The sequence below is a fragment of the Ranitomeya imitator genome, chromosome 8 (genome assembly GCF_032444005.1).
Source record: "Ranitomeya imitator isolate aRanImi1 chromosome 8, aRanImi1.pri, whole genome shotgun sequence".
Taxonomy (NCBI): Eukaryota; Metazoa; Chordata; class Amphibia; order Anura; family Dendrobatidae; genus Ranitomeya; species Ranitomeya imitator.
Genome location: NC_091289.1, coordinates 5,221,608 through 5,236,060, shown reverse-complemented (window position 1 = coordinate 5,236,060; position 14,453 = coordinate 5,221,608). Strand labels below are relative to the sequence as shown.

Genomic DNA, 14,453 nt, shown 5'->3' with positions numbered 1-14,453 from the left:
GAGCTACGACGTAAAAGCACGTGTAAAGAATGGCGGTTCCTATTGGCTGAAGAAGCGTTGACGTCAGACGTATAGCCACACGTATCCGCCATGTTGTGTGTGGCATGCTGACTCCTGGCGGTCACGTGTGAGTACGGGGCTGTGTCGGGTCGCGGGGCGGCTGTGGCAAGGACGTGACACACATGGCGGAGTCTGACCGGTGTCTTGTTCTGTCCCCACCGCCTTGTAATTTTTTTTAACCCCTTCCTCCATCTGTACGGTTTATTGCGCCTTTTTTGGGCGAATACGACAATTATTGCAATTTTTTCAGGGAGGCGACTTATAACCTGCGATTTTAATTATTTCTCTGGTTAAATAATTTTTCATTTTGATAGAGGTAACGCCAATTTTGTTTTTTTTTTGGGGTCTTATTACTGAGGAGGCGAAGGGGGATTCAAAATTGTGAGGTATTTTCACGATGCCAGAAAAGTGCCCCCCAAACACAGTATGGTACCCCCACAGTATGGTACCCCCAGAGCCCTCCACACGCAGGGTATAATGAGCCTACATTACTTCCCCTCAAGACACCCTGGCAAAGTATGGTGACAACACAGTATGAAGCCCCCTGTGACCCCCACACAGCCCTCCGTACAGTACGGTGGCCACAACACAACTTCATACAGTATAATAGCCCCCACATAGGCCTCCATACAGTGTAATGGCCCCCACATAGACCTCTGTACAGTATAATGGCCCCACACAGCCCCCCATACAGTATCATGGCCCCCGCATAGCCCTCCATACAGTGTAATGGCCCCCACATAGCCCTCCATACAGTATAATGGCCCCCACATAGCCCCCCATACAGTGTAATGGCCTCCCACATTGCCCTTCATACAGTATAATGGCCCAACACAGCCCTCCATACAGTATAATGGCCCCACACAGCCCCCCATACAGTATAATGGCCCCCACATAGCCTTCCTTACAGTATAATAGCCCCCACATAGCCCTCCATACAGTATGATGGCCTCCCACATAGCCCTCCATACAGTATAATGGCCCCCACATAGCCCTCCATACAGTATGATGGTCTCCCACATAGCCCCCCATACAGTATCATGGCCGCCGCATAGCCCTCCTTACAGTATAATAGCCCCCACATAGCCCTCCATACAGTATGATGGCCTCCCACATAGCCCTCCATACAGTATAATGGCCCCCACATAGCCCTCCATACAGTATAATGGCCCCCACATAGCCCTCCATACAGTATAATGGCCCCCACATAGCCCCCCATACAGTATAATGGCCCCCACATAGCCCTCCATACAGTATAATGGCCCCCACATAGCCCTCCATACAGTATAATGGCCCCCACATAGCCTTCCTTACAGTATAATGGCCCCCACATAGCCCCCCATACAGTATAATGGCCCCCACATAGCCCTCCATACAGTATAATGGCCCCCACATAGCCCTCCATACAGTATAATGGCCCCCACATAGCCTTCCTTGCAGTATAATGGCCCTGAATATATATATACACAACCAAAGAGTATATGAGGTGCATCCACTAAGAGATTGGAATACCTACAAATATGATGCACATCTACAACAAATGTACCAGAAAATTAGATTTTATTATATCATAAAAGCATCACAAAATATACAATATGGGAAAAAACAAACCAGATGGATTACAAAATGCGGGGTGTCACGGAGTTAAAATATGCCTTGGTTATACATAGTACAACACAACAACATTAATAATATCAATAAATTATCAAGTATACAAATATAAAATTAATAATAGTTGTGTGGGCACTAAAAGGTATAAAGTATAGTTAATATATGGTACCTATATAATTTACAATATGGATTCCAATACCTACATCTAGGATCGATACTAATTGACTATAGGATCCAGAGAAATAGTGCATAAAATTAAGTATATATAAAAAATAAAGTAGATGTTATAAGTCATTAGTATCTAGAGTCTGCACATATATATTTGACATAATATGCCATAATAACAAAGATTTAAAGTGACGTAGTGGCAAATAGTGCCCAAGAGAAAATATTACTAATGTAGTGCTTATTAAAGTCACTACAATATGTGCATATATCGCCAGTTTAAATGCCTGGTCTCATAGAAGTAAAGTGTCAAATGCCATAGGAAAAAGGAATCCAAAGTGATACTAACCGGTACCAGAGCCTCCGTGGCAGCCCGCACCTGCCCGACGCGCGTTTCGCCTAAGCTTCGACAGGGGAATACCCATGCCAGACCAGAATTATGTCATGGAGAGTTCCTGGTCGAGGGGCTAGAGAGGCATGAAGCTGTAGGAAGCTCGGCACGTGCGTGGAGGAGTTATCGGACAGGAACGCGGCCTAAGAGCGTGGCAATTAGTGATATTTAAGGCATCAGATTCCCTATTGTGACTCCTTGGAGCCATAGTTTGAAGAGTGTGAATCCAGAGGGATTTTCTAAATTTCAGTAGATATACGTGGCTTCCACCATGTCTGGGTTCCGGAACGTGCTCTATGATCTGAAATCGTAGTTGTGACACCAGGTGTCTGGCCGCAGAGAATAGAAGTCCATGATGAGGTGTCAAGAAATGAGATCAGTGTCCCAAATCAGTGTGAACTGTAACTTTAGTCTGATGGAGTTGAGTAAGTTGACAAACGAAAGGAGTGCATCACGGGGACCATTCCAGATACAGAAAACATCATGAATATATCTTTAACAACATAGTGAAGTATGAATAAATCATCGGTATCGACAAATTGGTTCTCGAGGTTGTCCATGTAGCAGTTGGCATAAGCTGGGGTGACTTTTGACCCCATGGCGGTGCCACAGATTTGAGGATAGAAGTCTCTAAATAGGAAGAAGTTCACATGTAAGATTAGGGAAAGAGTATCGGTGCATACGGTTGTTGATTCATGGGAGAAGTCTGAGTTCTAGTAAACCCTTATCATGTTTGAAGCCGTTGACACCAAGAGTCATCAAAATGCTGTCCTGTGTCTAGTATGAAGGAGCGAGTATTTTTGACTAGCAGATGGAGTATTTTCTATAGATAAATAGACAGAGGGGAAATAATCAAGTCTTTAGAGGCTACTAAGGGCGGCCAGGAGGATTGTGTAAAGATTTATGCATTTTAGGTTGGATGTAAAAGACTGGAGTCTCTGGGTGTAGATTACTAAGGAATGTCACGGTTTTCTGATCAATAGTATAGAGATCTTTGGTAACAGCTTGATAATGCTTGTTTCTAATGGTTGGCTAGGGTCATGCTGGACTTTCTTGTCTGTGGATGTGTTGGATAGTTGATGAGAACTTTCATTAAGATAATTGCAACGATCCGTTATGGGAATGGCCCCATGTTTGTCCACGGGTTTAATTAAAATATTATTGATACTGTTAATAGTTTATTGGCTGCCTTTCAGTGGTTGATAGATTGTGCTGTGTGAGGAAGGAGCCACGATGATATTGATGTAGCATGATGTCAAGTTGCTGAGATTACGTAGACTCAAGTGGGATATCGAGAAATCGGGACTAGAGGGTCCCCCGTAGGAAGCGTTTTATTCAGAGGGGATTCTTCTTATAGTCCAAAGTCTGTCCTCTTCCATCTGAAATTACAGTTGGGAGTCAGACAAAGAGACAGACCTCTATGAAAGGCAGTTCGATGGGACATAAGTTGTATGACGAGATGTTGACCAACAGGTTCGAGGTCTTACCTGGGGTCATGTTGTCATTCTTTCTCTTGGATGAACGCAAGGATCTTGGATCCTTCTGTCGTCTAGATAAAAAATTGGGATCTGTGTTGAGGGCCAGTGGAGCTGTCGCTTCCAGAGCAGCTGAAGGAGTCCTGTTGTGTTGGCCTGAAGGTGGAGCACCAAGGACCTGAAGTGGAGGAATCGCTCCATCTATAAATTTTATAGTTATAGGTAATCTTTGTCCCTTTGGAACTTTCATCTTTTTTCTTTCCTGTAATACTTTGAAGCGTTCCTGAAAGATCATATCAGTCTTGGTCTTCAGGTGGTCGCAGTCGGTAGAGGTTAGGGTGGCCGCCTGTTGGGCTTGTTGATGGAATTACACAGCTAAGATATCAAGTGAACAAGGAAGTCGCCCGAATTTGTCACTCGCCATAGGATGTCAGCAGTGCTTGCATTGTAGTGAAATGTGTCTGAAGTCATGTGGAGGTCGGTAGTGGAGTGATGGCGGCTCTCGGCTTGGTCTGTTGGTGCTGCCTGGACTGGGAGCGCTCCCATCATATAGTAGAGAATAAGATCGACCGCACTGTATGGTAGGAGCGCTCCCAGTCCAGGCAGCACCAACAGACCAAGCCGAGAGCCGCCATCACTCAACTACCGACCTCCACATGACTTCAGACACTCCACTACCAACGTGTGGGTATTGGGCAGATACCTGGGCAGGATTGCACGGTTTACATGGCGCTATCGGCGATTGACAGCAGCATCTAAGGGATTGCCTGCAACGATTGCCGCTAACGCTGATGTGAGACCAAAAGTGGAAAAAAGTTTTAAAATTACATTAAAAATAAAAGGTCCCGCATTATCTCCCTCTTCCTGTCATCGTACAGGTGACCTCAGAGGACGGACGGGGGGCTCCTTTAATTCCCAGCTCGTTCCACGTCCCCAGGGGCCCCACAGCGAGTCCTGAGTAAACGTCGGCTAATTATTAATGGGACGGTGAAAGTTTTTTCTCAGGAAGATAAATAAAATCCTGGACTTTGGATGATGCCGGCAGATCTGCGGTGTGCTGCGTACCGAGAACGAGGCGGATGACAGGAAGGCACAATGCCTGCACGGTGACAGCGGCTGCTCCGTGAAGAGAGGAGGTAATGCAGGAGGTTTCTTATCGGACCCCAGACCTGCACCCTATGAGGCCGACGCAGCCCCTGCATCTGCTCCATGGGGGCATCCAGGACTAGAAACATTTGTCACATCCAGAAATAGGGCCACTACTACAGGCTCTACCTGGTACCGCAGCTCCAAGCAAACCAGGCTGGTTGCAATACCACACACAGCCTGCGGATGGGAGGGGGCAATACCACATACAGCGTGCGGATGGGAGAGGGCAATATCACACACAGCCTGGGGATGGGAGGGGGCAATATCACACACAGCCTGGGGATGGGAGGGGGCAATATCACACACAGCCTGGTGATGGAAGGGGGCAATATCACACGCTGCCAGCGGATGGGAGGGGCCAATCCCACACACAGCCTGGTGATGGGAGGGGGCAATACCACACACAGCCTGGGGATGGGAGGGGGCAATATCACACACAGCCAGCGGATTGGAGGGGCCAATACCACACACAGCCTGGGGATGGGAGGGGGCAATACAACGCGGTCTGGGGATGGGAGGGGGCAATATCACACACTGCCAGCGGATGGAAGGGGCCAATACCACACACAGCCTGGGGATGGGAGGGGGCAATACCACACGCGGTCTGGGTGTGGGAGGGGGCAATATCACACACTGCCAGCGGATGGAAGGGGCCAATACCACACACAGCCTGAGGATGGGAGGGGGCAATACCACACACAGCCTGGGGATGGGAGGGGGCAATACCACACACAGCCTGGGGATGGGAGGGGCCAATACCACACACAGCCTGGGGATGGGAGGGGGCAATACCACACACAGCCTGGGGATGGGAGGGGGCAATACCACACACAGCCTGCGGATGGGAGGGGGCAATATCACTCACAGCCTGGGGATGGGAGGGGGCAATACCACACACAGCCTGGGGATGGGAGGGGGCAATATCACTCACAGCCTGGGGATGGGAGGGGGCAATATCACTCACAGCCTGGGGATGGGAGGGGGCAATACCACTCACTGCCAGCGGATGGGAGGGAGCAATATCACTTACATCCTGGGGATGGGAGGGGGCAATACCACACACAGCCTGCGGATGGGAGGGGGCAATATCACTCACAGCCTGGGGATGGGAGGGGGCAATACCACACACTGCCAGCGGATGGGAGGGGGCAATACCACACACAGCCTGGGTATGGGAGGGGGCAATATCACACAGCCTGGGGATGGGAGGGGGCAATATCACACAGTCTGGGTATGGGAGGGGGCAATACCACACACAGCCTGGGGATGGGAGGGGGCAATACCACACACAGTCTGGGGATGGAAGGGGGCAATACCACACACACAGCCTGGGTATGGGAGGGGGCAATATCACACACTGCCAGCGGATGGAAGGGGCCAATACCACACACAGCCTGGGGATGGGAGGGGGCAATACCACACAGCCTGGGGATGGGAGGGGGCAATATCACACGCTGCCAGCGGATGGGAGGGGCCAATACCACACACAGCCTGTGGATGGAAGGGGGCAATACCACACACACAGCCTGGGTATGGGAGGGGGCAATATCACACACTGCCAGCGGATGGAAGGGGCCAATACCACACACAGCCTGGGGATGGGAGGGGGCAATACCACACAGCCTGGGGATGGGAGGGGGCAATACCACACACAGCCTGTGGATGGAAGGGGGCAATACCACACACTGCCAGCGGATGAGAGGGGCCAATACCACACACAGCCTGTGGATGGAAGGGGGCAATACCACACACACAGCCTGGGTATGGGAGGGGGCAATATCACACACTGCCAGCGGATGGAAGGGGCCAATACCACACACAGCCTGGGGATGGGAGAGGGCAATACCACACAGCCTGGGGATGGGAGGGGGCAATATCACACGCTGCCAGCGGATGGGAGGGGCCAATCCCACACACAGCCTGGTGATGGGAGGAGGCAATACCACACACAGCCTGGGGATGGGAGGGGGCAATATCACACACTGCCAGCGGATGGGAGGGGCCAATACCACACACAGCCTGGAGATGGGAGGGGGCAATAACACACGCGGCCTGGGTGTGGGAGGGGCCAATATCACACACTGCCAGCGGATGGAAGGGGCCAATACCACACACAGCCTGGGGATGGGAGGGGGCAATATCACACACAGCATGGGTATGGGAGGGGGCAATATCACACGCTGCCAGCGGATGGGAGGGGCCAATCCCACACAGCCTGGTGATGGGAGGGGGCAATACCACACACAGCCTGGGGATGGGAGGGGGCAATATCACACACAGCCAGCAGATGGGAGGGGGAAATACCACACACAGCCTGCGGATGGGAGGGGACAATATCACAGACAGCCTGGGTATGGGAGGGGGCAATATCACACGCTGCCAGCGGATGGGAGGGGCCAATCCCACACACAGCCTGGTGATGGGAGGGGGCAATATCACACACTGCCAGTGGATGGGAGGGGGCAATATCACACACTGCCAGTGGATGGGAGGGGGCAATATCACACACTGCCAGTGGATGGGAGGGGCCAATACCACACACAGCCTGGGGATGGGAGGGGTCAATTCACACACGGCCTGCGGATGAAAGGGGGCAGTACCACACGTAGCCTGGGTTTTGGGAGGGGGCAATATCACACTGCCAGCGGATGGGAGGGGGCAATATCACACACAGCCTGCAGATGGGAGGGGCCAATACCACACATAGCCTGCGGATGGGAAGGGGCAATACCACACACAGCCTGCAGATGGGGGGCCAATACTACACACAACCTGCGAATGGGAAGCCCCCTCCCCCTTTAAAAATATATTCTAAATTGACCATTAGATATTTCTGTCTCTGCCTATGTCCAATCAGTTAACATATAAAATTATTTACCTGAACGTAAAACGTCTAAAAGGAAAAAAATATTGAAACTCCAGAATCAAAGTTCTGTAATCGCCGCTATAAAAATATCGAATGTTCCCGATACTGCCATCAATAAAAAACGCAAGACGTCGCTCAGCTGCCTTGATGGGGGGGGGGGGGGAATGGTGGCACAGAACAAAGCGGCAGCTTCACAGGGGGGTCCGAATCTCTGCCAGATGTCCATGGCTGGGAGATCACAGGACGTGCGCCCCCTCTTCTCCGATGTCCCGTCCCCATGATTCGGGGGCAGGTGCCGGTCCAGTTTAATATGAACGAATGGGATTTCCCTGCTGTGTCCCCGCAGGTGGCCGACCTCCCTATATGGCCCAATTACTAAGACGCATCTTCTCCCGCCCATCGCACCGCCTTATCGGAAACATGGCGGCTCTGCAGGATGACGCCCATCGGATATTTCGGAGCGCTGTGTCGGCTGTCTTACCGCCCCGCATGTTACAGAGAGCGCTGATCGTCAGGGATACCGCCGGACCCCCCGTCCTGGAGTGCGGAGGGAAGCAGATCCCCCTGGAGAACAACCTCTATTTGGTGGGGTTTGGGAAGGCTGTTCTGGGAATGGCGGCTGCGGTGGAGCAGATCGTTGGGAAGCATTTGGTAGAAGGAGTGATCAGCGTCCCCCGCGGAATAGAGGAGACCCTCCGACAGGCGGGAAAGAGGTAACAACCGAGGGGCCCCAGATGTCACATATTGTGTATGCAGTGTGTCCTGCAGCTTCCTATAAAGTCTATGCAGTGTGTCCTGCAGCTTCCTATAAAGTCTATGCAGTGTGTCCTGCAGCTTCCTATAAAGTCTATGCAGTGTGTCCTGCAGCTTCCTATATAATCTATGCAGTGTGTCCTGCAGCTTTCTATATAATCTATGCAGTGTGTCCTGCAGCTTTCTGTATAATCTATGCAGTGTCCTGCAGCTTCCTATATAATCTATGCAGTGTGTCCTGCAGCTTCCTATAAAGTCTATGCAGTGTGTCCTGCAGCTTCCTATAAAGTCTATGCAGTGTGTCCTGCAGCTTCCTATATAATCTATGCAGTGTGTCCTGCAGCTTCCTATATAATCTATGCAGTGTGTCCTGCAGCTTTCTATATAATCTATGCAGTGTGTCCTGCAGCTTTCTGTATAATCTATGCAGTGTGTCCTGCAGCTTCCTATATAATCTATGCAGTGTGTCCTGCAGCTTCCTATAAAGTCTATGCAGTGTGTCCTGCAGCTTCCTATAAAGTCTATGCAGTGTGTCCTGCAGCTTCCTATATAATCTATGCAGTGTGTCCTGCAGCTTTCTATATAATCTATGCAGTGTGTCCTGCAGCTTTCTGTATAATCTATGCAGTGTCCTGCAGCTTCCTGTATAATCTATGCAGTGTGTCCTGCAGCTTTCTGTATAATCTATGCAGTGTGTCCTGCAGCTTCCTATATAATCTATGCAGTGTGTCCTGCAGCTTCCTATAAAGTCTATGCAGTGTGTCCTGCAGCTTCCTATAAAGTCTATGCAGTGTGTCCTGCAGCTTCCTATATAATCTATGCAGTGTGTCCTGCAGCTTTCTATATAATCTATGCAGTGTGTCCTGCAGCTTTCTGTATAATCTATGCAGTGTCCTGCAGCTTCCTGTATAATCTATGCAGTGTGTCCTGCAGCTTTCTATATAATCTATGCAGTGTGTCCTGCAGCTTTCTGTATAATCTATGCAGTGTCCTGCAGCTTCCTATATAATCTATGCAGTGTGTCCTGCAGCTTCCTATATAATCTATGCAGTGTGTCCTGCAGCTTTCTGTATAATCTGTGCAGTGTCCTGCAGCTTCCTGTATAATCTATGCAGTGTGTCCTGCAGCTTCCTATATAATCTATGCAGTGTCCTGCAGCTTCCTATATAATCTGTGCAGTGTCCTGCAGCTTCCTATATAATCTATGCAGTGTCCTGCAGCTTCCTATATAATCTATGCAGTGTCCTGCAGCTTCCTATATAATCTATGCAGTGTCCTGCAGCTTCCTATATAATCTGTGCAGTGTCCTGCAGCTTTCTGTATAATCTATGCAGTGTCCTGCAGCTTCCTATATAATCTATGCAGTGTCCTGCAGCTTCCTATATAATCTGTGCAGTGTCCTGCAGCTTCCTATATAATCTATGCAGTGTGTCCTGCAGCTTCCTATATAATCTATGCAGTGTCCTGCAGCTTCCTATATAATCTATGCAGTGTGTCCTGCAGCTTCCTATATAATCTGTGCAGTGTCCTGCAGCTTCCTATATAATCTGTGCAGTGTCCTGCAGCTTCCTATATAATCTATGCAGTGTCCTGCAGCTTCCTATATAATCTATGCAGTGTCCTGCAGCTTCCTATATAATCTATGCAGTGTCCTGCAGCTTCCTATATAATCTATGCAGTGTCCTGCAGCTTCCTATATAATCTGTGCAGTGTCCTGCAGCTTCCTATATAATCTATGCAGTGTGTCCTGCAGCTTCCTATATAATCTGTGCAGTGTCCTGCAGCTTCCTATATAATCTATGCAGTGTCCTGCAGCTTCCTATATAATCTATGCAGTGTCCTGCAGCTTCCTATATAATCTATGCAGTGTCCTGCAGCTTCCTATATAATCTGTGCAGTGTCCTGCAGCTTCCTATATAATCTATGCAGTGTGTCCTGCAGCTTCCTATATAATCTGTGCAGTGTCCTGCAGCTTCCTATATAATCTATGCAGTGTCCTGCAGCTTCCTATATAATCTGTGCAGTGTCCTGCAGCTTCCTATATAATCTATGCAGTGTGTCCTGCAGCTTCCTATATAATCTGTGCAGTGTCCTGCAGCTTCCTATATAATCTATGCAGTGTCCTGCAGCTTCCTATATAATCTATGCAGTGTCCTGCAGCTTCCTATATAATCTATGCAGTGTCCTGCAGCTTCCTATATAATCTATGCAGTGTCCTGCAGCTTCCTATATAATCTGTGCAGTGTCCTGCAGCTTCCTATATAATCTATGCAGTGTGTCCTGCAGCTTCCTATATAATCTGTGCAGTGTCCTGCAGCTTCCTATATAATCTATGCAGTGTCCTGCAGCTTCATAGCAGAAATCTCCCAGCATGCCCTGCTTGTTCAGCTCCTTGTATCACCGTGCGCTCAGATTTGTGACGCTTTACAGTCCTCATTGTGAGGGTCTTCCCCGCTGTGTCCCCCGCTCACGGCTCCTCTCTCCGCAGGGATATGCTCCTGAGCCCCGGGTCCAGGATTCGTGTGATGGAAGGAGCTGCAGACAATATGCCGGACGAGGCGGCAATGAAGGCGGCCGGAGAAATTCAGAAAGTGGCCGAAAAGCTGCAGCGGGGGCATTTACTGCTGGTGCTGATCTCAGGTGGGGGAGACCCCTGTGATAATATCCTCCTGAGGAATGGTGGCGTGTCAGCGATGAGCCCTGGTCAGGTCCGCCGAGGCGGCCACACGTCTGATCCTGGCACCTTGGGCGCTTCCTCGGACCCGCAATGTCACAGCGTCTCCTGGCCTAATAAGCAGCAGGGGTGAAGACCGGACGCCTTGGCGGACTGGACCTGTATGTGCGTCATGTCTTGTGCTCCAGTTACACCCAGAGCTGCACCAACAGCTGCATGAGCTCCTGTAGTTCTTCACCCCTGCAGTTCATTAGTTTCATGCCCAACACTGGCCAGTGCTGGTATCTGTACGTGGGACGGTGGGGCTGCATGGGCTCGGGCCGCCTGACTCCCAGAGCAGCTTCTTACAGGCGGCACTGACCTTCCTACTGGGGGAGCCTATTTGCATACTTATCCCAGGGAACATTGTTTTCTGAGGGTCGGTCGAAGCGTGGCGGTATCACACTGTGGCGGTATAGTGGCTTTCTGAGGGTCGGTCGCAGCGTGGCGGTATAATGGCTTTCTGAGGGTCGATTGCAGCGTGGCGGTATCTTGCAGCTTGGCGGTATTTCACGGCATCGCGATATCTTGCAGCATGGTGGTATAGTGGCTTTCTGAGGGTCGGTTGCAGCATGGCGGTATCTTGCAGCGTGGCGGTATCTCGCAGCATGGCAATATCTTGCAGCATGGCGGTATAGTGGCTTTTTGAGGGTCAGTCGCAGTGTGGCATTATCTCACAGCGTGGTGGTGTCTTGCAGCATGGCGGTATAGTGGCTTTCTGAGGGTCGGTTACAGCGTGGCGGTATCTCACAGCGTGGTGGTATCTTGCAGCATGGCGGTATAGTGGCTTTCTGAGGGTCAGTTGCAGCGTGGCGGTATCTTGCAGCATGGCGGTATAGTGGCTTTCTGAGGGTCGGTTGCAGCGTGGCGGTGTAGTGGCTTTCTGAGGGTCGGTTGCAGCGTGGCGGTATCTTGCAGCGTGGCGGTGTAGTGGCTTTCTGAGGGTCAGTCACAGCATGGCGGTATGGCAGTGTGGCGGTATCTTGCAGTCTGGTGGTATAGTGGCTTTCGGTCAGTCGCAGCATGGCGGTTTCTCGCAGTGTGGCGGTTTCTGGTGGTTGCACTGTTCTCAGCGATCTCTCCCTCTTAGGTGGCGGCTCCGCACTCCTGCCCGCGCCCGTGCCACCCCTCACCCTGCAGGATAAACAGGCGGTCACCAAGCAGCTGGCACTTAAAGGGGCTACAATACAGGAACTGAACACCGTCCGCAGAGGTCTGTCCCAGCTGAAGGGCGGGGGTCTCTCCAGGGCAGCCCACCCGGCACAGGTCGGTACAGGGACATGATAGCTGTAAGGTAAGGACGCCGTGGACTCTGACGCTCTCGGTCTCCCTCCTCCAGGTGGTCAGTCTCATCCTGTCCGACGTCATCGGGGATGACCTTGATGTGATCGCCAGTGGCCCGACTGTCTGCAGCGCCTACAGAGTGGAGGACTGTCTGCAGATCCTGAGTAAATATGGCCTGCGGGGCTCGGTGCCGGCCGCGGTGGAGGACGTCCTGCTCTCCAGACCCCGGGTGGACCCCACGCAGGATCACGGCCGCGTCCACAACATCCTCATCGGCTCCAACCTCCTCTCCCTCCGGGAGGCCGAGCAGGAGGCTCAGCGGTCGGGGTATGTGACCTCGCTCCTCTCCACGGCCATCAGCGGCGATGTTCGTCTGGTCTCCCAGTTTTACGCCCTCTTGGCCGAGGTCCTCTGCTCTTATCTCACGGCGGCCCCTCAGAGGCCTGAGCTGGAGGAGACCCTCCTGGCCGTGGCCTCGTCCATGGACATCCCCGACCTCCACCTCTCTGCCCGTCTGCAGGAAATGAAGGAGGCCGGGGCTTCAGGTGGCATCTGTGTGCTCTGCGGAGGCGAAACCACAGTCCGGGTGCAGGGAAAGGGCAGAGGAGGAAGAAACCAGGAGCTGGCACTGCGGGTGGCTGCACAGTGGCATCAGTCCGTGGCGGCCATGCAGGGCTGTGAGGTCGTGTTCCTGAGCGGGGGCACAGATGGGCAGGATGGTCCCACACCGGCTGCTGGCGCCGTCTCGTACCCACAGCTGGTGGAGCAGGCGCGGCGCAACGGTCTGGACGTAGAGGCCTTCCTGACCGCCAGCGACTCGTACGGATTCTTCAGTGACTTCCAAAATGGCAGACGTCTCCTGGTGACCGGACTGACCGGGACCAACGTGATGGACGTGCAGGTCCTGCTGGTACAACGGCACAAAGACCAATAGAGAGCGTGGGTGAGGGGCACCTGTGAGGAGACACACTGTGCCCCAGTCACAACCAGAGCAGCACTCTCCATTCTGTTACCTCTGGAGCTGCGCTCACCATTCTGTTACCTCTGGAGCTGCGCTCACCATTCTCATTCTGTTACCTCCGGAACTGCACTCACCATTCTGTTACCTCCGGAGCTGCGCTCACCATTCTTTTACCTCCGGAGCTGCGCTCGCCATTTTGTTACGTACATACCTGTGCTCACCATTCTGTTACCTCCGGAGCTGTGCTCACCATTCTGTTACCTCCAGAGCTGCGCTGACTGTTCTGTTACCACCTCTCTCTACTGCCATATGCACCAGTCTAAAGGAATACTGGAAAGCAGTGCATTGTGGGAAGTGACCCTGGGTGCCCCTGCCCCCTCATTCCCTTCCTCCTCATTTTTCTCGGACATCAGACGTCTCTTTCTGCCGTTGCTCCTCCTCTAGCGATAATTGAGTCACCCCAACTTGTTTTACTACAGGCAGTAAAGCAAGAAGCTGTTTGCTCAGTGCATTGGAGTGCAGCCTGTTGTGCTGACATCTAGTGGCCAATGTGAAAACTGCAATGTCTCAGAATTTGTTTTTGCAACGACACAATAAAATCTAATAAAAAGTAACATAGTAACATAGTAAGGCCGAAAAAAGACATTTGTCCATCCAGTTCAGCCTATATTCCATCATAATAAATCCCCAGATCTACGTTCTTCTACAGAACCTAATAATTGTATGATACAATATTGTTCTGCTCCAGGAAGACATCCAGGCCTCTCTTGAACCCCTCGACTGAGTTCGCCATCACCACCTCCTCAGGCAAGCAATTCCAGATTCTCACTGCCCTAACAGTAAAGAATCCTCTTCTATGTTGGTGGAAAAACCTTCTCTCCTCCAGACGCAAAGAATGCCCCCTTGTGCCCGTCACCTTCCTTGGTATAAACAGATCCTCAGCGAGATATTTGTATTGTCCCCTTATATACTTATACATGGTTATTAGATCGCCCCTCAGTCGTCTTTTTTCTAGACTAAATAAT

The 14,453-nt window shown here is 51.2% G+C and overlaps 1 protein-coding gene across 2 annotated transcripts; it reads left to right on the top strand.

The window, feature by feature from the left end:
• The first annotated feature begins 92 nt into the window (after positions 1-92).
• On the top strand, positions 93-14,113 carry GLYCTK (glycerate kinase). Of its 2 annotated transcripts, XM_069736123.1 has the most exons (6): positions 93-127; positions 4,581-4,838; positions 8,064-8,430; positions 10,959-11,110; positions 12,274-12,449; positions 12,523-14,113. In XM_069736123.1, exons 3-6 carry the CDS (start codon positions 8,081-8,083, stop codon positions 13,399-13,401), a joined length of 1,557 nt encoding a protein of 518 aa, XP_069592224.1. In that variant the 5' UTR covers positions 93-127; positions 4,581-4,838; positions 8,064-8,080; the 3' UTR covers positions 13,402-14,113. The 2 variants fall into 2 exon arrangements, with proteins under 2 accessions (XP_069592224.1, XP_069592225.1); XM_069736124.1 differs by lacking the exon at positions 93-127 and having other exon boundaries at positions 4,401-4,838.
• The last annotated feature ends 340 nt before the right edge of the window (positions 14,114-14,453 follow it).